Raw genomic sequence first — 26,277 nt, 5'->3', positions numbered from 1 at the left:
TACAAATACATAGCAACCTTCTGGGTCAGACTCATAATATTCTACATTTAGTGGAAGATTCTTATTAATTAGTATGGAAACCCCTCTACTTCTACTATTATAGGATGCATGAAATTCCTGTCCAACCCAATCCTTCTTTAGCTTGACATGTTCTAAGTCAGTTAAATGAGTTTCTTGTAGTAACCCAATGGAGACCTTTTCTCTTTTTAGAAAATTAAGTACTTTTTTTCGTTTTATAGGATGGTTGCACCCTTTAATGTTCCATGTGTAAACATTGATATTTGAGTTAGTCATTGGCATAATTATTCAGAAGTTTTAGAATTGAATCACCAGTAGTCTTGCCAGGCTTAGACATGGTACTGTATTTCCAGTTCCAAATAAGTAGGCCTGTATAATATAAGGACCAATAAAAGGAGGCATGGAGAGAGATATAGACCCATCTTGGCAGATACATAACGCATGGGTGATTATTTGGTGTTTTCACGTACATATAACACATAAGGACATAAAAAAACAGTACATCAAAACATATAACAGAGAGGCTAGCAAGGCGAGGGGGAGGAGTGATCACCCTCATAGCCAGCACGTGACTCATATTGTAGGACTTCCAAAATCCCGCCCCAATTTTATGTATAGATTTCCCCAATCTTTTCATTTAAATAAAAAAATAAAAAAGCAAAAAGTTATTAATCCATCAATATCCCGAATACCCCCCCCGCCCCCCCACCAAAAAGAAAAAAAGGATAAATGGATAAGAGGGAGAATTAAAAATAAAAATAAACAACATTTAAATTAGTCTTGGGACTTCTCCATTCACAAGTGAATAATATCTCATTGCATAAAGAGTGTGGGGCCGGGAGACATGTTCTCATTATCAGGGCCTGAGCCCATCGGGCCCATGCGCACAATTTATAAGAGCTAATGAAAATAGAACAAGCAAATAACCAAGAAAACAAGAATATGTGGGCTATATGGTTGGGCATGTGCTATTTGGACTAGATAAGCAGCACTGAGCCTGTTTATTCGTAAGTGAAAGTTGTTACTATTTTTTATGCATCAGGACTACTTTCGAACCATGCACATATAGGCTATATCATAATTATGTACACATATGGATATGCATATATATATAGGACCCCTGCATGATCCGATATGTGAATGGAGCCTATGGTGCATTTCTGGACCAGACCTACTGATCCCCGAGGGACCATAAATAGATCAATTCTTGAGTATGTTCCATGCGGATTTGAGAAGAATGTATAATCTCGATTGTAGGGATTTAACAGTCTCCATATGTCTGTTAAACCCACTTCATCCATCATTTGGAGGACCGCTTTTGTCCTCGGACCTTGTCTCTGTGAGACTGAGTTAGGTTCCCTGTCTAGTGCCGAAAGTACACAGTTCCAATCTCCACCAACAATTGTTATTGGGCAGCTATATTTTAAAAGTAGATGAGTAATTTTTGTGAAAAATGACAGGGGAGCATTAGGTACTGCATATACATTAAAGATTGTTATCTTTTCACCATATAGGGAGCCATGTACAAATACATAGCAACCTTCTGGGTCAGACTCATAATATTCTACATTTAGTGGAAGATTCTTATTAATTAGTATGGAAACCCCTCTACTTCTACTATTATAGGATGCATGAAATTCCTGTCCAACCCAATCCTTCTTTAGCTTGACATGTTCTAAGTCAGTTAAATGAGTTTCTTGTAGTAACCCAATGGAGACCTTTTCTCTTTTTAGAAAATTAAGTACTTTTTTTCGTTTTATAGGATGGTTGCACCCTTTAATGTTCCATGTGTAAACATTGATATTTGAGTTAGTCATTGGCATAATTATTCAGAAGTTTTAGAATTGAATCACCAGTAGTCTTGCCAGGCTTAGACATGGTACTGTATTTCCAGTTCCAAATAAGTAGGCCTGTATAATATAAGGACCAATAAAAGGAGGCATGGAGAGAGATATAGACCCATCTTGGCAGATACATAACGCATGGGTGATTATTTGGTGTTTTCACGTACATATAACACATAAGGACATAAAAAAACAGTACATCAAAACATATAACAGAGAGGCTAGCAAGGCGAGGGGGAGGAGTGATCACCCTCATAGCCAGCACGTGACTCATATTGTAGGACTTCCAAAATCCCGCCCCAATTTTATGTATAGATTTCCCCAATCTTTTCATTTAAATAAAAAAATAAAAAAGCAAAAAGTTATTAATCCATCAATATCCCGAATACCCCCCCCGCCCCCCCACCAAAAAGAAAAAAAGGATAAATGGATAAGAGGGAGAATTAAAAATAAAAATAAACAACATTTAAATTAGTCTTGGGACTTCTCCATTCACAAGTGAATAATATCTCATTGCATAAAGAGTGTGGGGCCGGGAGACATGTTCTCATTATCAGGGCCTGAGCCCATCGGGCCCATGCGCACAATTTATAAGAGCTAATGAAAATAGAACAAGCAAATAACCAAGAAAACAAGAATATGTGGGCTATATGGTTGGGCATGTGCTATTTGGACTAGATAAGCAGCACTGAGCCTGTTTATTCGTAAGTGAAAGTTGTTACTATTTTTTATGCATCAGGACTACTTTCGAACCATGCACATATAGGCTATATCATAATTATGTACACATATGGATATGCATATATATATATACATACGTAGGCCTACACAGATACCCATACATATATACCCACACAGCCCACATCCATATACATATGTGGATGTACACTTCTCTCTATTTCTGTCCCTCTCACCACACCCTATCATTCTCTAATCTCTAATAAGCCTAATATATTTACCTTAAGCAGCTAGGTAGGCCTAACTGGTTGCATTAGGCCACATGGTCATTAAAATGAAAATCATAATTTGTCATCCTAATATGGTCCACCAAGGCTCTAAGCTACACTTTGTTAATTTCAATTTTCTTTTTTTTTTTTTTTTTTTTTTATGCAGCAGATGTTCACAGTTCATAGAGAATAATATTAGCTTGATACTATTAATATCACCAAGATCAAACAGGGCCTGGCTAATAAATCGCTACAGAACATTTAGGTGAGGATATGCTCTCTGTAGGGCTACTTGCGCATTTACCGATAGATTAAAGCGGCCAGTGGCAAAACCAATAACTTTTCTATTAGACTGTTCTAGACCTGTCTGTGATTTAGACCTATCTCTCCCTGTCATAAGGCTCAAATAGGGACAGCAAGTTACGAGTCTGCTGCAATACTTCTAGTTAATACAATAAATTATAACAATCAAAGAGGGTAAATTACCCTCTTTGATAAATCTGGTGTATTTACATTACATTGATCGGTATTGTTCATTATAATATGCGGTGTACCGTCTAAATAAACAAATCTAATGAAGTAAGTAAATAAAGAACCTAACTTAAAATGGGCATGTGATTATTAAGTTCCATAAATGTGGAGGAATTCTAAACTGCATCCCAAACTGCACCCTCGTTTCCACTTGATGTTTCAGTGAGCCTAAAGCTTTTGTTTCCCCTGTCTCCTGATATCATTACATCACATTATTAATGCCGCTCCTGCTCCTGTAGAAGATGGTTGCATGCTTTCACTTCAAGCACAAGCTGATCCGTTTCCGCAGCAGAAAATCTCCTCTGTCTTGCCGAATCTGTCATTTAAATTACAATGCACCATGTGCAGGCGCACCTGCTGTAGCTCTCAAAGGGAATGGGAGAGAACACTTCGATTGTTTTAATTCCCAGACACACACAAATGACGATTCGGAGATTAAGTACAAACCCTTAGTGCATTACGCCTTACTTAGCGCCCACATTATCTGTCGTCTACTTACAGTAGCAACATTTTAGTTGAACACACCCCCAAGGCATTTGCGCCATGTACTTTTTTAGACCATGGGCCCTATAGTTTGCCACCCCTTTAGTATATCTTAAAAAGTCCTGGAATAAATTCCTTACCAAAACCTTTCTTCACCTAGGAGAATCCGTTACAGCTGCTGAAAGTTGGACTCCCATTAACTTAACTATAAAGGAAAAAACACACCAAAATAAATATGCTATAAGTAGCATGTGGCTTTAAAGGGGAAGACCACCCATTTTCAATATTGAACTATGTCATTAATATACCTTAGAGGAGTTGTGTGGAAATAAAATAAAAAAGTTACCCATCTTCTGTGTTGCCTAGAACTGGAGGATTGATTTGGGGGTTTGTATTGCAAATTACAACTTGATGACATCACACATTGTACTTTACAATACAAACCCCAAAATCAATCCTCCAGTTCTAGGCAACATAGAAGAGGGGGAACTTTTTATTTATTTCCACACAACTCCTCTAAGGTATATGAATGACATAGTTCAATATTGAAAATGGGTGGTCTACCCCTTTAAGTAGCCTGTGAGGGGTCAAACTAGGGGTTTTTCATGATTCTGAATCCATTGCAAGCATGTGTTCTGCACAAAAAACATTCCTTGGGGTAAAGGCGGCTCCCACAAAACTGTGAAAAGTGATGACCCCTCACTAAACTATAGTTTTGCCGGGCAGTTTTTTGGCCAAGGAATATTTTTCGTGAAAAACAAATGCTTACAACGGATTCAGAATCATGAAAAAACCCTAGTTTGACCCCTCACATGCTGCTTAAAGCATATTTATTTTGGTGTGTTTATCCTGTATAGTTAATTTGATGGGACGCCAACTTTCAGCAGCTGTCAAGGATTCTCCTATAGGGAAACTGAATTTCTACCACTTTTTCTAGTCACGTGTTCAAACACTGGATTGTGATTGGCTTAAAAGAGTGGTAAATGAGCCAACTCTATGGAATCACAATGCATCCGGGAGTCCCCGGATGCATTGTGATGCAAATGAGGCACATTTCCGAGATCAATGCGCCTCACAACGCATCCGGGGACTTTGAGAGACGGAACACCTTTCCCCAACCAAAACAATGACAGACTTCATGTTTAGAAGAAGATGAAGAACGCAATGTAGTTAAACTAAGACATGTAGAATTCGGGGAGAAAGAGTGCTTTTTTCCTGAACCGGCATGAGCTGAAAACGTAGGTGGTCCATGGTCGCGGGCGTCCTATGTTTACTAGCGAACGTACTATCATCATTTTTCGCCAATTTATTCCATTGGATCCAATGCAATCCGCCAAATTTAAAGCCCCCTTTCTCTGAACCTATGCTTTTCTGGAAGCGACCAGCCTCTATTTGCTGCCGAAACTGTGCTTCTAACGAGGGTTAGGCTAGCTGTTAGCTCTGGTCCATGCGTCTCTATGGGCTTAGCAGGGTTTTACCCCTTCAAAACGTGACTTCAGCACCGGGGGGATGCTGAGTGGGCGGGCCGTGAATAGGGCTTATCACAGTCTTCGCGTTCTTGTCGGATAGAACGGCTGCATGCATGTCTCAGTAAGTAAACTAGATTACATTACGTGACGGGGCCGGATCTCCCCATAGGCAAGGGGGGGCATTGCCCCCCTAAATGCCCTGTCTGCCCCACCAAACAAGATGGCATGAAAAAATATATATATATATATTTTAAATATATTATGCTACAGCTGTCGCACCACCAAAACCAACACCATTTCATTATATATACATTTTAAAAACTCTGATCGCCAATGCCATCTCTCTCCCTCTCTGCACCTCAAAATAAGTAAAACAAATAATAATGTTCCAGGCCAGCAGCTCCGCCCTGATACTGTATGTGTTGATGCGTAGGAGGGAACAGCAATCAGTCTCGTCTCGACAGACAACAGAGTACACGCACCACTTCTGGTTGCCAACTAACTTCAATTTTGTCCAGCGCATTAAGAAGGAACTAATCGAGAGAAGGAACAGTTTGTTTTTTAGTTGTGCTTGCAGCTTGTTTCACTTTAACTTCTGTTCTCTTTCTCTGGCTCTTTCGGTCAATATACGTAGATTTCTGGTTTGTAAACCTCGCGACGCGAGTAGCACTGCTGCTACGGCTCCAGTCAGTCCAGATGCAGGATCCGAGCCGTCGTCGACTCGGGGTACAGCTGCTCCTCATCCCGACCCAAACCCTAAGCCCCAATTGAGTTCCACAAGCACGGCAACGCCAGCTGAAAGCGTCGCCGTTCGCAACGCAGCAGCGGTCGCCGAAAACAGCACATAATTGCAAATAGGAAACTTTTTCTTCTTTCTATGCACCTGCCTGGCTACAGGTTTGCTCTACTGTTTGTAAATTAGAATGACAAAATACTGTATCAAGTTGACCATAGCCATAGCTGAATGACATCTCACTGCTCCTGGTTCTTACAGGATGGGTAAACGCAGAGGATACGTTTCAACTATGTGCAAAACCATAGGAGAAGTAGTTCAGTAAAGTTCCTTGTGTAGTTCAGTAAAGTTCCTTGTAGTTAATGAACTCCCACTTTGTGGCACTCTGGAAAGCTCACATGATGAACAGGAATTCTCTGCAGGACTCTTCTTGAAAATGGTTGCAAAGGACCCCACGTTTAATGAAATTAACAAACAAATCCCACAATATGCAGGGGCGTGTACAGTCGTTTTGAGGAGGGGGTGCTCAAGTGAAAAATATGCAGGGGCGTGCACAGACATTTTGAGGAGGGGGTGCTCAAGTGAAAAAAAGGGCACCTTATGAATGAAAGCAAGCAAGCAGCATGTAAAGACTCAGCACATCTGTGGTGTATTTACCACTTGCAGAAATAATGCCATATAGTCCCTTCGAGTTGAGAGGGACATGAGTCCTTTTCTTTTCCTAATTAATTTCATTCAGCAGTTTGTTTTGTCTCTCCAGCAGAGTTTCTAGTGTCTCTCTCTACTCTGGAAGAGAGGTTATACATGAACTCTGCAGCCACACTGAGGCGCTCCAACCACCCTGACAAGCTAAATGTTGCCTCAATCAGTGGTTCTCAAACTTTGTCATGTCAAGGACCCCCCAAATGATATGTATTTGGCCACAGACCCCCATCTCAAAATATTTTGTTCCAGGGACCCCCAGAAGCAAAGATTTTAGTTCATTTGGGTTGCCTCAAGCTAGATGCCTAATAGATACAGTACATGCTGCTTTGCTTTGTTTCAGGGTAGAGGACAGACAAAAGGCAACACCTGGTCCTCTCTGTTTGTATTGTGTGTTAAAGGTATAAGAGTGCCAAAATGCATAGGTTTTTATGCATTTCGGGCGTTATGACCCCTACAAAGAATTTTGCCCGCGCCGCAAAAAGCGGCGCGGGCAAGAAGTCGCCCCTCTGGCATTTCTTCATGCCCCACCTACTACTAAAGCTTAGATCCGGCCCTGTTACGTGAGCTGTCTCTACTACGGCAGAAGGTCCCTTCCCACGTAGCGCCTACTCCGTCTGCAGACAGCAGCCGTTCGCAACTAGTAAAAAAACAAACCTAGCCCAGCCCTACCCTCCCCTGCCCCTTCTTTGTATATACTTACTGTTTGTTTAGACTTACTGTTTTCTTTTTTTTTTGTTCTTTCATTTTATTTTATTTACATATCTACTGCATAGTACTGTGTTCTATTCGTCTGTCATTCAATGTTATATGAGATACTTAAATGGTTTCCTGTGGAAATAAGCTTAGTCTTTTCTAGGATCTCCTTTTAGTAAGTAGACCTTGTACCAGTGAACTGTACCGTCATGAAACTGTACCTTTTCCTATGCAAACTTCTAATAAAGTCTTCAATCAATCAATCAATCAATCAATCAATCAATCAATCAATGCTGCATGTACGCGTCGCCATGGGAACCAAAGCGTTCAGTGAAAGGGGTGGGAACCGTCGCCGCCGAGGCTTTGCTTAACCATTTTGACCGCTACAGCGATTACGTCATAGCAGCCGTAGTCCGCCTGGCGTTGCCGTCCTAAAAATCATTGAGCTTAAAGTTGCTATTATCATTGATTTCTGGGCTCTGAATACGACTTCAGCCTCCTTCCCCTGGTCCAGTGCTGGGGATCGACTCAGGTGGAAGTGTAATGGAGTATTGATCCATGCCCAGGCTTACGGACAGGGGCGTCACAAGGGGTAGGAAAGTGGGACTGAGTTACTAGGGCCCAAGGTGGTGGAGGGGCCTTAATTATTTTATACTTTAGCTATTGAAAAATAGCAGATATAGAAGCTCACAGCGCGGCACCGAGTGCCGCGCTGCGAGCTTGTAGATCTGCTATTTTTGAAAAGTCTTGAAAAAAAAGAAAAAAATCTAAAAAAAAAATCTAAAAATCTTTTAATATATGTATTTGTTAAGCGAACATTTGTAACTCAAATTTTGCTTCTGGGGGGGTCCCTGGAACTCAATATTTTGAGATGGGGTTCCGTGGCCAAATACATATCATTTTGGGGGTCCTTCACATGAAAAGGTTTGAGGTCCACTGACATAGAAACATAGGTTTTTCCAAAAACCTCAGAAGGATTTGAAATATTCAAAGATTTTCATGATTTTTCAAAAATAGCAGATCTACAAGCTCGCAGTGCGGCACTCGGTGCCGCGCTGTAAGCTTGTATATCTGCTATTTTTCAATAGCTAAAGCACAGGGGCCCCGCAGTGAATCCTTGTACCCAGGGCCCAGAATTTGGCGTGACGCCCCGGCATACGGACACTGAGGTAATGTGAATACCGTGGCTGCTACCGGCGGAACCTAATAATTTATGCCATGCTGAGACCCTGACCACGGGACCCAACGTACAAGCGTACATCCTTAGGCAAGCAGCTATAGCTATACATCAAACGATTTATGAGTGCAGCCTTCAATCATGCCATGTCAAGATGAGCACTCGGAGGACGTACATCTGCCCACACACAAAAGACGGCTCGTGGCATGGGTCGAGCCTGTTGTTAGAGGCAGTGGTGGAAAGTAAGTATGGTATATATTATATCGTTGCTGTTCAGCAGAAACCAGCCAACTCCAATTCTCAGGTTTTAGATGTATTTTGTCTTCTTTTTTAAATAAATCAGTGCTATTGAACACCCTTTACGTCTGTGTATTTGGTTAAAAATATATTGAACCAAATATTGAAGAGAGATGTAATATTGTGCTTTTTACTTCACTACAATTATTAGAAAATATTAGTTACTATATTTATACTCTGTAGATTTGGATTGTTATTCCAAAACAAACATCCACTTCACCTCTTGAAAATAGACGATCTACAAGCTCACACACGTGTTGCATCACGCGAGCTTTATAGAACAGCGAAGTCATGACGTGACTCGCTCATCCCCCGGTTCCACGGAAGTAATTCTCTATGGAGAATAACATTGGGTCATTCTGTGCCAATGACTGCTTATGACGTTTTTTTTCCAATAGCCCTGTGTGCCAATGACGGCTTATGACGGTTTTTGTGTTTTTTACATAGAAAAAAAAAAAAGAAAAAAAAAAAACTTTTTTTTTTCTTTTTTCTAAAGATGTCAAAATGACCTGAGATCAGAGAGATGCTTTTCTCTGTTTGTGTGTTCGCTCCCTCGTTTAGCTGATTGAGAAAATGTGTGTTCATGTGTGTCCATTCTAGTGGATGGACACTTTTTTTCATTCAAACAGCTCTATCTCTGGAACCATTTGTCCGATTGCCAAAATTCTTTTTGCCACTGAATCACAACAAAAAAAAAATTTATAAAAAAAAAATCTTTTTTTTTCATTGCATAGTAAAGAAAAACATACAAAATCTCGGCACAGCTACCTTGGAGCCATTTTGGCATCTGGCACAGAATGAGTTAAAATCATCTCATATACGCATTGTGGTCCAAAAATAAACAAACAGTCTTTGCAATATTGTCGGCGAGGTGGCTCTGTATGGTTTATGATAGTCAGTCACTCATAAGTGATAAAGCCTGTTTCTAGCGAAAATGTAACTAATTCGGCGACAGTAACATTAGTGTTTTTTCACCATCAGTTGATTCTTCATATCCATATGAGTCAAACCGCTGAGATCATTTGTTTATAATTGGAACACAGTTCTTATATGACGCGATATGAAAAAGGTCTATGGGAATTCAGAATGGGGGAAGAAAACCGCGAACCAGGTAGGATGTGTAAATTACATCACACTTCACTACTCGCTATTTTCAAATGATTTTTTTTCTTCCTTTTTTTATATCCATTTACACATTTGAAAACTGTTAGATGGGATATTCTGCATAGTGGGTATTTTTACTTTTGGTACTTTAAGTAGGCCTATATTTTGATGCCAATGCTTTAGTATTTTTACAAAAGTCAATTTTGAATTCTGGACTTTTTCTGGACTGTTTCTACATTGCGGTATTGATGCTTATAAGTATAAAAACGTAACTTGTACCACCACTGGTTAGAGGAGGCCAGCAAAGCCATAAATATTGTGAAAATAGCCGATAAGGTCACAAGATTGACTGTTTTCACAAAATACTTTTTCCCAATGAACAGATGAATGGCCCGCACATTTGATAACTTCACAACTAACGTCAGACGGGATATAAATAAACCCCAACTAATCAGAAGAGGAGATGGATGCAAGAGAGAGAGAGAGGGTCAGAGTGGGGAAGAATGATAGTGAGCAAGAGAGAGAGAGAGAGAGAGAGAGAGAAAGAGAGAGATTTTATTTGAGCTATTTGCTATTCATGCCCCATGCTCCGCCATTACATTTACAATACACAGGTCAGGCATTTAGTAGCTGAGTGACGGTATGTGAGAGGGTAAAGATTCAAGGACATGTTGCACCAATTGGCTATTAAAGGGATCAGAGCTGTGCCCTGGTTTGGTTAAAAGATGGACTATATCTAGTAACCACTCAGTCAGCCTGTACTGTATACCTCTCAACCTTTTCAGGGTGCGAACCCCAAAATAATCATATATTAGACCCCTCACATCCTACTTAAGGCAGATTTATTTTGTATAGAAAGTCAATGGGAGCCCAACTTGATTTGGGCGCTGTGGCGACCTCGAAGGTCGCCGACTCAGGCGCCCTAGCTAAATCATTAGAGCATGCCCTGGGCTACATCTGTGCAAAATGTGGCGCTTTTAGACTGATTAGCACAAAATTACCATTCTATCTCCATAAGGCTCCGTCTATTGACTACAGGGTGAAAGATTAAATGTACTTCTTAACACTTAAGTTGCAATGATTTTTTCTCTTCAATGTCTCGCGTTGCCATGGTTACCATAGACTTCCATGTAATTGTGCAATTGTGTAAAAAGTGCACGCCCATGCCTAGATGATGCACCACGTGTGTAGATGCTGTTCACAGCTTTCAAACAAAAAAATCCGTTCAGGCATTCATGATTTATGGGCCATTATGTTTTCTTCAGATGTAAACAAACATGGCTGCCATGTTTGAAAGAATGGGTTGGTATGGGGGTTAAACATGCAATTTCGCGATCGCAATCATCAAAAAAATCAAAAACGGCCCAAACTCGGGAAACTCGGGGTTGGCACAGCATTGGTATCAATACAAACTCGGGAAACTCGGGGTTGGCACCAGATGTGTTAAAATAAATTCATCGTGCCTGTTGCTAAGGTATGGCAACATGACTGGTGCAGGGCCGTCGCTAGGGTAGAGCAAACGGTAGAGCGAACGGTGCAGTCGCACAGGGCCTCGCGCTAGGCTTTTTTTTTCACTTTTTTTTTAACAAATCACTTTCCATCACAGACCTAAAACCTAGGTTTGCTTACATGATGAATCCGCCTAAATAATCATGGCATGGAGTGTAGTGGTGGAGGGGATCTGGGTTTTGGTCAATTGATTTAGTTTCGTTTTCATATTAAATTGTCACACAAACACCGCAATCTGCAGGACGCGAGACAGAGCCTGTCAACCGGTTGGCTGTGATATCTCCCTGACAACCAGCAACAACCAGTACCACGGCGGCGGACGGACTGACTTCGAACGGGGCCTCGCATTTTTCCCAAGCGGCTCTGGACTGGTGTCTTGCACGTGAGCGAAGCACCAGTCATGCTGCCATACCTTAGCTTTTGCTGAACTGACGCCACTGAGCAGGGGCGTCACACCAAATTCTGGGCCCTGGGTACAAGGATTCACTGCGGGGCCCCTGTGCTTTAACTATTGAAAAATAGCAGATATGCGAGCTTGTAGATCTGCTATTTTTGAAAAATCATGAAAATCTTTGAATATTTCAAATCCTTCTGAGGTTTTTTGAAAAACCTATGTTTCTATGTCAGTGGAGCTCAAACCTTTTCATGTGAAGGACCCCCAAAATGATATGTATTTGGCCACGGAACCCCATCTCAAAATATTGAGTTCCAGGGACCCCCCCAGAAGCAAAATTTGAGTTACAAAGGTTCGCTTAACAAATACATATTATTCAAAGATTTGCACACATTTTCACGACTTTTCAAAAATAGCAGATCTACAAGCTCGCTACGAACTTGTATATCTGCTATTTTTCAATAGCTAAAGTATAAAATAATTAAGGCCCCTCCACCACCTTGGGCCCTGGTAACTCAGTCCCACTTTCCTACCCCTTGTGACGCCCCTGCCACTGAGCAGCTACAACCGTCAGACGTGGCTTTTGTATCTCCATGTCACTGGCGTCCATAGTTCCACTGATAATCAATGGAACAGCCTGAAGCGGTGTGTCTGCCAGTGTGAACACGGCACGAAGAAGCACAGTGTCACACACTGCATAATGAAACCTGAGGCCGTTATTGAGTGATGTGATGTCAGGTCTGTCTATGTGTGATGATGAGAAAAGACTGTCACCTCACCACATGTTTGTTCTGTCAAGGTCTTCCCATGACTCGTGATTCGCTTTGATATTTATGGCAAACTGCATCACCGTTAATAATATGTGCAGAAACAACATGCTGTTGGTGTATACAATTTACCAAACTTTATGCACATGTATTGAGGATGTTTTTTTTTTTTTACCTTTTGCACTCTTTTTTTTTTACCAAAAATCTTCTTCTTCTATTTGTTCTGCTGTTATTATACTGTATATATACCTCTAAATTGTCTGAAGGAAGCCAAACCAAAATAAGTTTTACTCTTATGTACCTGTACAAAAAGATGTAACAATAAAGTACACAACCTTGAAACTTGATAGCCAATGTAATGGAGGTGATCCGAACCTCCCCACCCGGTTTCGAACCCAGGTCTCCCGCGTGAAAGTCCAATATCTTAACCAATGTATTCATCATTTTCATATCCTTAGCATAGTTCCCATATTGTTTCTCTGGTTTGAATGTGGGTTCATGTGAATACAGGCCTATTATGTATTCTTTGCATTTTCAGCGCAAAGAATAACTCGGGTGCGCAGCGAAGTGCAGGTGGATGAAGATGTGAGGTCAGGTGACATCATAGCCGACCTGTGCGTCACTATTTCAGGGCATTTTCGAGGCATTTTCACCCATACAAGAGCTTTGCACCTGTGCCGTCTGAAATGGAACAAACCAGGGAGTAGGCTATTTTTGGGGGGGGGGGGGCTTTCAAAAATACTTAATTAATATGTGCTTTCAAACTAATTAATGTGTTTTCAGGCTGTCCAGTGGTCGACAGCCAAATCAGTGGTGCTTCATCAAATGTCTCCCTCGGCACAATTTACGCAGGCAGAAAGCATTGTTTTGTACACAGCATTTAACCCATTTAGACTGCTTTAACCAGTGAAAAATAGCAGATATACAAGCTCACAGCGCGGCACCGAGTGCCGCGCTGCGAGCTTGTAGATCTGCTATTTTTGGAAAAAGTCGTGAAAATGTGTGCAAATCTTTGAATATATGTATTTTCAAAGCGAACGTTTGTAACTCAAATTTTGCTTCTGGGTGGTCCCTGGAACTAAATATTTTGAGATGGAGGTCCGTGGACAAATACATATCATTTTGGGGGTCCTTCACATGAAAAGGTTTGAGAACCACTGACATAGTAGTATCTCAAGAACAGACTAACTGAGCTCCATTTAAGTAAAAAGGACCTTTTCTTTGACAAAAATCTCAGAAGGATTCAAAAGACACTTATAGAATCGGGTCAAAATTCTAATGTTCACGATTTTTCAAAAATAGCAGATCTACAAGCTCGCAGCGCGGCACTCGGTGCCGCGCTGTGAGCTTGTATATCTGCTATTTTTCAACAGTTAAAGCATAAAATAATGAAACACAAAATGTGTACCCGTTCTAAATGGGTTAATGCCCAGAGACTGCACGTCTTAGCTTTTCAAACTGGATCAAAATAGCCTAATTAGCGTTGCGCAGCCGACTCGGTGGTGAGAGGATGGCGAGGTCTCTCCAGAGTGTGGGTGGAAGGATTTACAAGAACGAGAGATGAGAAAATACTGTGTGGAGGTGAAGAATGAAAGAAAAGATGAGAACGCAGAGTGCAGCTCTGAATTAAATGAACACTGAGGACTTTGCTTTGAACAATTGTTGACAATAACCTAGAATTCTTAAATAAAATAAAGCAATAGAACAAAGCTGACCACAGTGATAGATTTATATGTACTTATATAATAAAGAATGGTGGATGGTTGTAGTGTATATTCAAAATATTACAATACATGCATTTAAAATACATCCGCAATGAATGATTTGCATTATTACCCAAACATAATATCAATCCTTTTACACCCTATACTGTACTTTGTTGACCGGAGTACCACAGGGGTCTATACTATAGGCACGCTCCTTTTCCCCCCTCAACACAAATGTCTTCGCCAAAAACAGCCAAGCTCACAACACGCTGCGTTGCCATGCGCTGACATCGAAATACTAGTCCATATTTTGAACAACAATGTTGTACAAAGTTTTGAAAAGGTGACCCTAGTGGTATAGCAGAATGGAACTGCTCGGTGTCGACAAGGGGAGGCATAGCTCGGGGGTAGAGAAACCGTCATTAGAGCTCGAAGGCTTCCCGAAGGGTTCCCAGTTCGAATCCGGACTTCCCCTGAGTTAATGTCTAAGAGTCCTTGAGCAAGAGTCTGAACCCAGTTCAGTATTTCTCAACCTTTATTCAGCATGGGCACACTTTTCATGTCCCAAGAATCAATGGGCAGTTGGGCACACCAACATAATACAGGGGTGTAAATATCGTCACTGTCGGGAAGAAACCTTGTATCTCCAAGTTTCAAATGTGTACTTTTCTTCGCAAAGTAAAGCCCTGCTTCATCATACAAGGCTGCCTGTCGCACAACAGTAGAGAAAACAGCTGATCTACAAGCACGTGTAGATCAGCTGTTTTCACTAGTTGACATTTTTAAAATGATAAATACAATACTGGCTCTCAAGCAGTTTCAAGGGGCACACTTGACCCTTCTCAGGGGCACACCAAACGTCCCCTGCCATGTGGTTGAAAAAAACTGCCATAGTTGCTCCCGGTGAGCAGGTTGGTGCCTTGCATGGTTTCCTCCACCATCGGCGTTGTGTGTGAATGGGTGAATGTAATGCACAGTCTATGCAAAGCGCCTTGGATAAAAGCGCTACATAAATGCACCATTTACGACGTGACGGGAGGAGGAAGCTGCTACTTGTCACTGTCGAGCAAAAACCATGTATCTCAAATGTGTACGTTTTTTCGTAAAGTCCTGCTTCAACATGCATGCAAGACTGTCGCACAAAACTAGTGAAAATAGCAGATGGCAATTTTCACTTTAAAATAGTGAAAATAGATCATCTATTTTCACTATTTTAAATGTTTTTTTTAAATAATAACAGAAGAGGTAAGCTTTTGGTCACATACAAGGTTTCCACCTGACAATGACAAGCTGCTGTACACTGTGCAGCCAGTACCTTGAGAACAATATTGGCCTATAAATGAACATTGTAAATGTCCGCCATTTCAAATAGAACAGATTTGCAATGCTCTGGAAGCCTCTCTACTGTAAAAATGCTAAATTAAACGTATATTGATGATATAAATGTGTGTTTATTCACGTTATTCCTGGCCCTCTCTATGGAGGCTGCCATTTTCTTTTACAGAGGGCAAAACATCTTTTCACTTCCTCCCAAGTAAGGAAGTGACAGGGAATTGTCTGTTGCCAGATTTTGTCAAAGAAATAAGCCCAACAGAAGCAACTAGGATATACTACTTTACATTTACATTTGAAAATAGCAGATCAGCAAGCTCACAATGTGTCACACTGCAACATATTGTGAGCTTGTATATTTGTTATTTAAAAACTATTGAGGGAAGAACTTTTTTTTTTATATTTTTGAAACATTTTAACAACATAAATCTGTGTGGCGGTCCCTGGCACCACATATTTTCAGATGGGGGTCTGCGACTGTGGACAAATATGTGGGGTCCTTGATATGAAAAGATTTGGGAACCACTGGTTTAAAAAAATATTAGAAAGTAAGCCCAATAAGCAACTATACTATTTGTTTTAAAGACACTAATTGCTTATTATAAGCAGACATGGCAACCCAGGTACATTCAGAGCCCAAAGCCCAGAACACCTAGCCTGGTTAATAAACCAGACTGCACAACACCACCCCCTGTTGGTAGTGGTACGAAGTGTGTGATAGAGTCTGACGCTTGCAGTCAGGCTACAGAACACCAACTACTGACACTTTAATGCAAGGACAACAGGAAACCAAATGATGTTTTTCAGGCCATCTTTTTCAGCCTCTGCCTCTTTCAGGATATGAACAGGAAGCCGGGGGCGGGGCCAGGAATAACGTGAATAGGGAGTACTTGTGTGCCAGCAGAGCGCGCCATGAGGTGCGTTCACCACTGGCATCACCACCAGGAATGCTGGTCTCTCATTGGCTGTTAATGATGACGTTGCCAGAAATGCTGGTCCCTGATTGGGCTACGGGCTTAAACAAAGAATGACACCGACATTCATACCCGGCCGATTGCAGTACTTGCGCGCTCTAAATAGTAAATAGCAAGCATTTAACAACTTGAACCCGAGCATCCATATTCTGTCATTTTCAATATTCAAAATGTACTACTTTTTCTATATTTTTTGGAAAATTGCATATCAAATAGCAGGTGTATTTATATAGGTGGTTGATCCTATTTTAACTCATATAGCAAGGAACCCTGTGGGGTCCCCGGACCCCACGTTGACAAACCGGCACTCTGCGCCTCTCTCTCTCTCTCTCTCTCTTAGGGGTGTAACGCTATAGTAACTGAATCGAAAAATCGATTTTAATTTGCAATGATCTACTATATCGATATGCAAAAGCATATATCATACCGCTTTGGCTTTATGCAGATAATCGGTATCGAATCATTTTGCAGTGCAAATAATTGATTGTATAAACTAAGTATTTGTGCCTTGTACTTAGCAATTTTAAGAAGGAAAATGAAAAAGAGGGGTTTCATTACTTTTCCATTCCATATAGCTACTCTTGGTCTATCGATAAATGTGTGTAATCTCTGTGTTCATGTCAAGGCTCGGTTTTGTCCATAATATGTTTTGAACTATAACGTCCATGTATTTGCTAGAGAATCACAGTGTTTACTTATTTATATCCATAATAATAGATTTTTCCCTTAAAAACATGCACTATTGACACGTTTCACACAGATTTAGGTCTTTGCTAAATAGTTACTATATCGATTTTAAATCATTGAATCGAATCAAATCGCCATGAATGAATCGTATCGCCATGAATTAACCAATATCGTCCATGTATCGTATCGTCAACCATGTATGGTGATGCGTATCGTATCGTTGTTAAAAAGTATCGTTACACCTATGGGTGGGCGATATGGTGATAATTATCGTTGAGACGATACAATGTCTCCACGATATGCCTTTTCAGAGGTATCCTATATATCGTGATTCGTGATACAGAGATTCATTGCAGAATTCAATTATACCTGAATTTTGGTCAAAATCATCATTTCTTAAACTTTAAAATGTCAAGGTCTCCACTTAAATCTGACAGTATACAAATGAAACCAAATGGACCCCTAAGGGTCCATTTGGTTTCATTTGTATACTGTTAGATTTACATACTTGTAAAGTTCAATTTAGACCTCCCAAAAGGAACCCAGAGAGTCTAGTTTGTGTCAAGTAACTTAAAAAAAAAACCCTAACCCAACGTTAACAAGAATCATTATAAAATCGTGTATCGTGATACAGCTTGGGAAAATATCGTGATATTGTATTTTTCCATATCACCCACCCCTAGTTACACCCCTACTCTCTCGCTCTCTCTCTCTCTCTCTCTCTCTCTCTCTCTCTCTCTCTCTCTGCTGAGCAATCCCACGCTTGGCTTAGCGCGCTGCCTGACGTTGCCATGGATACCTGAAACATACAATCTGCGTGACCCAGTTTCCATGGCGATAAACGCTGGCCGTCCGTGCGGCGTCATGCATCTGAAGGGGAGGAAGAATCTTATCCAAAGCAGCAAGGACCACTGGCGCACAGGGGCGTCACACCAAGTTCTGGGCCCCTGGGGGTACAAGGATTCACTGCAGGCCCCCCACGAATGTTAAATATTGAAAAATAGCTGATATACAAGCTCGCAAGCTCGCAGCGCGGCACTCGGTGCCGCGCTGCGAGCTTGTAGATCTGCTATTTTTGAAAAATTGTGACCTTTTCATGTCAAGGACCCCCCCAAATGATATTTATTTGGCCACGGACCCCCATCTCAAAATATTTAGTTCCAGGGACACCCCCCGGAAGCAAAATTTGAGTTACAAATGTTCGCTTAAGAAATACATTATATTCAAAGATTTGTACACGTTTTCATGACTTTAAAAAAATAGCGCTCTGTGCCGCGCTGTGAGCTTGTAGATCTGCTATTTTTCAATAGCTAAAGTATAAAATAATGAAGGCCCCTCCACCTTGGACCCTGGTAACTCAGTCCCACTTTTCCCCCGCTTGTGACGCCCCTGGTGATGCTGCGTGCATGGGTGCATGGTTGTGTGTGCGCGTGCATGCGTGCGTGTGTGTGCGCGCGTGCACAAGGACGGATTAGCAATTGGGCCAGTGGGGCCGGGGGTCCAGGGACCCATGCACGACTCTCAGGGGAGCTAAAAGATAATGGGGGGGGTTAATCCGTCCCTGTGTGTGCGTGCATTATGTGCACTGCGCACAGTGCGCAGTAACAAAGTACATTTACTCAAGTACTGTACTTAAAGGGATATTTCACTTTCCAAAAGAACACCCTAAAAAGAACACCCTAAACAGTTTATAATTTGCCAATATTTCAATATTTAGATATTTGATGTAAATGTTATCAGGCCCTCCAGGCCCATTTACATCAACACACCCATTGTAACTTCAAACTCCATTTTAATCATGATACTGTAGGGTTTCCTTGTAAACAAACGAAGGAGCTGCACGGACATAGAATGGGTTTTTTTCACACGTTTTTTTTTTTTTTGGTAGCTTTGGTAGTTTGATTCTTGTGCCCGCCTGGCATATGATCCGCGCACATATCGTCTGCTATGTACGCGAACGCGTCCACGTGTTACCATAGCGCACGGCTGCCCGTTTCCAATGTTTTCTTATGTAACACTGGCGGATACAGCAGGGGTAACTGCCTGGCAACAGATTTGTCTATTCCAATGGATTTTCTTTTATTCGAAAGCTGTCACCGAGTCTACACGTCTACTAGATGAGTCGCGCACAGATAGTGCACGATGCTTGCGCGTGCCCACGTTAAAAGGTAAGGACAATTTGGCAGCTGCTTACTACAGCTATGTTTAAAATGGCAGCAAAATTGTTAATGGCAGTGGTACGCAAACTAAGGGTCCATTTGGTTCCATTTGTACACTCTCAACAGTTATATGTGGGCCGTTGAAATGAAAAGGGTTGAGAACCACTACAATAGGGTTTAGGTGGTTACATTGATTTTGATGCTATATTAACTCATTTGTAGCCAATCCCGAGAATACTCGAGTATCATATGGTGCCGATCCCGAGTATACTCGTGAAAAGTACTCTATTACTGTAACGGCGGTTCTCCTGCCCTGTAGCTGCGCGGAAGGTCCTGGCACAATCGCCCTCGCCGATTCATCATCATCACGGATCCACGTGCACAAAATAGTAATCCCATAACATGGAGGCAGGCGGGGAATCTCATCTTTAATGTCCATTATCTCCAAAGAACACTTTCAAAGGGGAGGATGGCAGTAGATTCTCGCTAATAAAACACATGTTGAAAAGCAACGATCCGCCATTACACAACGGCATGTTGACGACGAGCGATTCCGGTGAATGACGTGATGACGTCAAACCGTAAGTGTTTACGCAATCGAATTCTGGGCTTCAAAATAAGAGACTGGCCGCTTATGGAGCCAGCGAGAGGCACGCTGGACATTTTAATCCGTTCATTTCTGGAGCACAAAATGAGTTGAGTTGAAAAGGGAGATTTCACTTTCCATCTAACTATTGTGTGGGGTGGTTGCTTGGCTGCCTGAGGCTATAGCACTCACCTATCTATCTAACTCAGGGGTTCTCAAACCTTTTTAGGCCGTGACCCCCAAAATAAACATATTTGAACTGGGGACCCCCAACCTGACAAGCACTCGGAATAGTAGGTATTGCACTTATGAAAATAGTCGAACTACATGCTCACAGCGCCTCGCACTACGAGGCGTTGTGAGCATGTAGATCATCTATTTTCACAATGTTCGCCTCTTGCTTACTTAATATTTGACAGTTTGGCCAGTTTGGTAATAAAATGGTCTTGAAAGTCCTTAAATTGTGACTTTATAAATGTGCAGATACCCTGTATACACTTAGACTGTATGTTGGTTTGTTTACCGTTGTGAGAAAAATAAATTACATTAAGCTAATCATCTAGGGACCCCACAAAATAATTTGGGGACCCCACAAGTTTGAGAACCACTGATACAACTATTGTGTGAGGTGGTTGGCTGCCTGGAGCAGCTACCACTCTCCTATCCATCGAAGTCAGTGTTTCTCAACCACTGTGCCTATGGGGACCTTTGGTGTGCCCCTGAGAAGGGTCAAGTGTGCCCCTTGAAACTGCTTGAAAGCCAGTATTGTATTTATCATTTTAAAAATGATTTAAACTAGTGAAAACAGCCGATCTACAAGCACACAACGCCTCGCGGTGCGAGGCGTTGTGTACTTGTAGATCTGCTGTTGTGCGACAGCCTTGTATGATGAAGCAGGGCTTTACTTTGCGAAGAACGTACAAATTCGAAACTTGGACATACAAGGTTTCTTCCCGACAGTGACGATATTCACACCCCCGTATTATGTTGGTGTGCCCATGGATTCTTGGGACTTGAAAAGTGTGCCCATGCAGAAAAAAAGGTTGAGAAACACTGATCTAGGTATTGTGTGGGGTGGTTGGCTGCCTGGAGCGGCTATACCACTCACCTATCCATCTAGGTCAAGTCAAGTCAAGTCACATTTATTTGTATAGCACATTTCATACGACAAGCGCAAGCTCAATGTGCTTCAATGAAAATGACAATAAAAAGTAAAAATGTAATAAAAGATACAGCCAAAAAATAAAAAATAAAACAATAAAAACATACATATTGACACAAAGTGAACATACATATGATTAAAAAAAATACATTCAACCCTAGTTAAAAGCTTTTGAGAATAGGTAGGTCTTCAGTTTGTTTTTAAAAGAAGACACTGTTGTAACAGACCTTAGATCAGCTGGTATCGAATTCCACAGAGCAGGACCATAGTGACTGAAAGCACCATAACCTGATTTAGAATTGATCCTGTATTCAATGAGTAGACCTTTGTCAGAAGATACAAACGATAGGTATCGTGTGGGGTGCATGGTTGCGTGGCTGCCGGAGGCTATAGCACTCACCCGCGGTCTCTTCCACACCACCCGTCCGATCCTGTTGCCATGGATGAAGAGGGAGTCGTCCAGGGCGGGGAAGCGGGGGTCCTCGAACAGCAGGCCGCTCTGTAAGCACTGCCTCTTCAGGGTGGCGTACTGCTGCCCCTCGAACGTCTTTATTGAAGTAAACATGCTGCAGCCCTGGAGGGAGCGACAATAATCAAAATTATATAATGTACTGTATGGCCAAAACAGGCCATATTTATTAACCCATTAAAGGTGTAGTTCACCCCCAAAATGACTTGTTTTCTATTGATTACTCATGCCATGGAGACTTGAGTTCAATAATATATTTTGGTTTTTGTCGCATTCCTAAAACAATAATTTGATTACAGTAAATTTACCCCCATTGATTCCGGCTAGAATCAATGGGGGTGAATTTACTTTTTTTGTCTTAGGAATGTGACAAAAACCCAAAAATATTATTGAACTCAAGTCTCCATGGCGTGACTAATCAATAGAAAACAAGTCATTTTGGGGGTGAACTACTCCTTTAAAGGGGAGAACCACCAATTTTCAATATGTCATTAATAGAGTTGTTATGTGGAAATGAGGAAAAAAAGCCCAAGAACTGGAGGATTGATTTTGGGGTTTGTATTCCAAAGTATACCGTGATGACATCATCACGGTGTACATTGCAATACAAACCCCGCTGCGAGCTTGTAGATCTGCTATTTATGAAAAATCAGATTGTAAGAATGTCTTCTAAATCCTTTTTTGAAAATATGTATGTAAAATATATATGAAATATATGTATTTGGTTGCCGACCCGTCTCAAATTGTTATGTATCAGTGCAGCAGCGGCACTCGCTGCCGCGCTGTGAGCTTGTATACCTGCTATTATAGTGTAAAATAATGCTGGTTAAAATCTAGAGTGACACGGATGCAGGTCTAAATGGGTTGATGACTTTATACTTAAAAAAATTGATAAAAAAATAGCTGATATCGTCCGAATGACAAGCTCACAACCCGTTGCATCACGGCGCGTTGTGGGCTTGTATATGTTTGCTATTTCCATTATTTTTATTAGGTTTGAAGATGCAAAAATAATTGTGAATATCTCAAATAATCGCGATTATGTAATAATTGTGACAGACAGGCCTAACAACCACACTACTATACAATAAAACAATATTGGAATAGAAATGAAATAAAAGAAGAAAAGGAAAACATAAGAAGTTATTCTCACACACATGCACAAACATCAGCAACCACACACACACACACACGGTGCCATGCTACACACACACACACACACACACACACACACACACAAAATAAATATAGTGAGGTTTGAGAAACTCATTTTGTCTCCTCCCAGTTCACTTCCCACTAGTTTTCTCTTGCGCGCTCACGCTCGTATACGCACGCACACGCGCGCACACACACACACACACACACACACACACACACACACACACACACACACACACACACACACACACACACACACACACACACACACACACACACACACACACACACACACACACACACACACACACACACACACACACACACACAGTGTGTGCACATTGATCTGCACACAGAGACAGAAGGATGAGCTATCGGCCAGAGGAGAAAATGAGGCTGGCGAACTCCATCGCTAAACCAATATCTCCAAAATGTGATGATGAGGGTGAGCAAGTGTGTGTTAGATGTGCGAGCGTGCGTCCGTGCGCGCGTACGTGTGTGCGTAGGGGTGTCACAAGGGGTAGGAAAGTGGGACTGAGTTACCAGGGCCCAAGGTGGTGGAGGGGCCCTAGTAACTTTAGCTATTGAAAAATAGCAGATATACAAGCTCACAGCGCGAGTGCCGCGCTGCGAGCTTGTAGATCTGCTATTTTTGAAAAGTCGTGAAAATGTGCGCAAATCTTTGAATATATGTCTTTTTTTAAGTGAACATTTGTAACTCAAATATTGCTTCTGGGGGGGGGGGGGGGTCCCTGGAACTAAATATTTTGAGATGGGAGGGTCCTTCACGTGAAAAAGTTTGAGCATCACTGACATGGAAACATAGGTTTCTTGGCACACATTTTCAAGATTTTTCAAAAATAGCAGATCTACAAGCTCGCAGCGCGGCACTCGGTGCCGCGCTGTGAGCTTGTATATCTGCTATTTTTCAATAGTTAACATTCATGGGGGGCCCGCAGTGAATCCTTGTACCCAGGGCCCAGAATTTGGTGTGACGCCCCTGTGTGTGCGTGCGTGCGTGCATGCGGGGAATCTCTATTCCCTACAGGAGAACGGAGATTAAATCCATTGGAGATCAATGACAGCCTGTTGTCTTCAAGGTTAACGTGACAGCTAGCTATTTGTTTGACCACATCCCCTTCCATTCCATCTCATTTCTGTCTAGTGAATTATTACATTTGCTAATTCATCGGTCTGACTCTGAGTGAATGACATGTACTATAGTAGCCTACGTAAACTACAAAGCTATTTAACATGAAGTGCTAGTTTCGGTTTACTAACATACTATTATTTACAATAATAATAACTAGCAATTGGCTCTATGCAGCCATGTTGGAAATAAATTGCTCCTCTTTCTTACATCCTTCACAGGTCTTACCAATTATACTAATTAAGGCTCTGTTCCATTCTGGTCAAACAGAGTCAGGGTGCTGATAGTGTGCATGTTGGCAACTTGGCACTCACTGGAAGACTCACACTGCTGGACCAGTGGGTCTCAAGGTGTGGTCCAGGCAGGGACGTGCAGAGACTGTTAGAGAAGCAGGGTCTGACATTTCTAAAAGGCCCTTTTGGTGAAGACATTGAAAATAGCAGACCTCCAAGCTCACAATCAACGTGCCGTGCTACAACGCGTTGTGAGCTTGGAGGTCGGCTATTTCCGATGCTTCTAGATGCTGCATTCAATTCAGGAGAGTTTGTATGGCATGGAAAGAGGACTTTTTGCATTTCTTTGACCATATAGTAAAAACTGCATTCGGGTCTGGAGAGGGCACTTTTTTTACAGACGGATAAAAGGCAGGGCTTTTGTGCGACAGCCTTGTACGATGAAGCAGGGCTTTACTTTGCGAAAGAACGGACAAATTTGAAACTTGGAGATACAAGGTTTCTGCCCGACAGCGACGTTATGATATGCTCCGAGAGAGAGAGAGAGAAAAAGAGAGAGAGAGAGCAGAGAGAGAGAGAGAGAGAGCAGAGATGCTAGCAGGAGATTTTTTGAGCTTTGTCAAATCTTGTCTCAGCTGCCAGTGCCAGTGCCTCGTTTAATCTGCCTCTGATGCTGCGACGTTAAAGTTTGACAGCCACACAATCCTGAGTGTCAATTCAACTATGTGGTTCAACGCGTACTGTACACTCTCTACAGAGTTAAATGAACACGGAGGATTTTACTACGGGAATACACAAATACAGACATATTGCCCGGTGCAGGAGGAGAACCACAGGCATATTGTACACACAGTGCAGCTTTCCTATCTTGATCTGCCAAGTGTGACATTAATAAAACTACAGAGTTATCATTTAGGCCGAGGCTACACGAATCTGGATATTTTTTCTAAACTCAGATTTTTGTATATCCGAATAGAAAAACATCTAGGTCCACCGTCCACATGACAAAAATATCTAGGTCTAAATAGATCCATGCCTATACACAGATCCACTGAGAATCGGATATTTCTGTAAATCTTCACTTGTTTATCTGGTTTAAAAAAGATCCGGTTTAGCAGCCAAAATCTCCAGCTTTGTGTGGCTGCAAGCCCCAATCACACAAAGAAAGGTCCAGATTAAGAAAGATCCAGATTTCTGTAGCCTAGGCCTTAAAGGAGTAGTTCACCCCCAAAATGACGTTTTTTTCTATTGATTAGTCACACCATGGAGAGTAGAGTTCAATAATATGTTTTGTTTTTTTGTCGCATTCCAAAAGACAAAAACAATAAATTTACCCCCATTCGTTCCGGATGGGGACCCGTTTCGAAACAGGTCCCCATCCGGAATCAATGGGGGTAAATTTACTTGAATCAAATTTTTGTCTTAGGAATGTGACAAAAACCCAAAAATATTATTGAACTCTACTCTCCATGGCGTGACTAATCAATAGAAAAAAAAGTCATTTTGGGGGTGAACTACTCCTTTAATGATATGCCTGAATGACATTAACACTTGGTCAATGAAAGGGTTAACTACATGGTGCCTTTGACGGGGCAGCTCGTCACACTTAGGCCATGGCTACACGGAGCTGGATTTTTCATATATCCCGTTTTTTCAGAAATCCACATAGAAAAATATCTAGGTCCACACGGAGCTGGATATTTCATATATCCTGGTTTTTCAGATATCCACATAGAAAAATATCTAGGTCCACACGACAAAGATATCTAGGTCTAACAAGCACACACACAGTATAAAGCATAAAGCGGGGAAATCTCGCTTTTGCAAACGCCCATCATTTCGACCGGAGGGTTAGCGACTCACTCCACGGAGGTTAAGGTTAGGGTGAGGGTTAGAGTCGGGTGTCGAAAAGATGAGATGTAGTAACAGCGACACGCTCCCAATAAAGCAAGGGTTAGAATTAACTATCTAAGTGAGATTGCATTGTGTC

General features: G+C 41.6%; 1 protein-coding gene across 1 annotated transcript in view; it reads right to left on the bottom strand.

Moving 5' to 3' along the window:
* capn5b (calpain 5b) overlaps positions 1–21,842 on the bottom strand; it is a gene marked incomplete at both ends in the record, with an annotated part of 87,451 nt that extends 65,609 nt beyond the window's left edge. Inside the window, one exon of the mRNA XM_080749025.1 lies at positions 21,678–21,842. Within this exon, the coding sequence (XP_080605151.1) occupies positions 21,678–21,842 (165 nt within the window). The remainder of the gene's footprint in view (positions 1–21,677) is intronic.
* Between the last annotated feature and the right edge of the window lie 4,435 nt (positions 21,843–26,277).

The sequence above is a fragment of the Nannobrachium achirus genome (assembly GCF_963921795.1).
Source record: "Nannobrachium achirus genome assembly, chromosome: 19".
Taxonomy (NCBI): Eukaryota; Metazoa; Chordata; class Actinopteri; order Myctophiformes; family Myctophidae; genus Nannobrachium; species Nannobrachium achirus.
The sequence above is the reverse complement of the archived record's forward strand: the minus strand, read 5'-3'. Positions and strand labels throughout refer to the sequence as shown.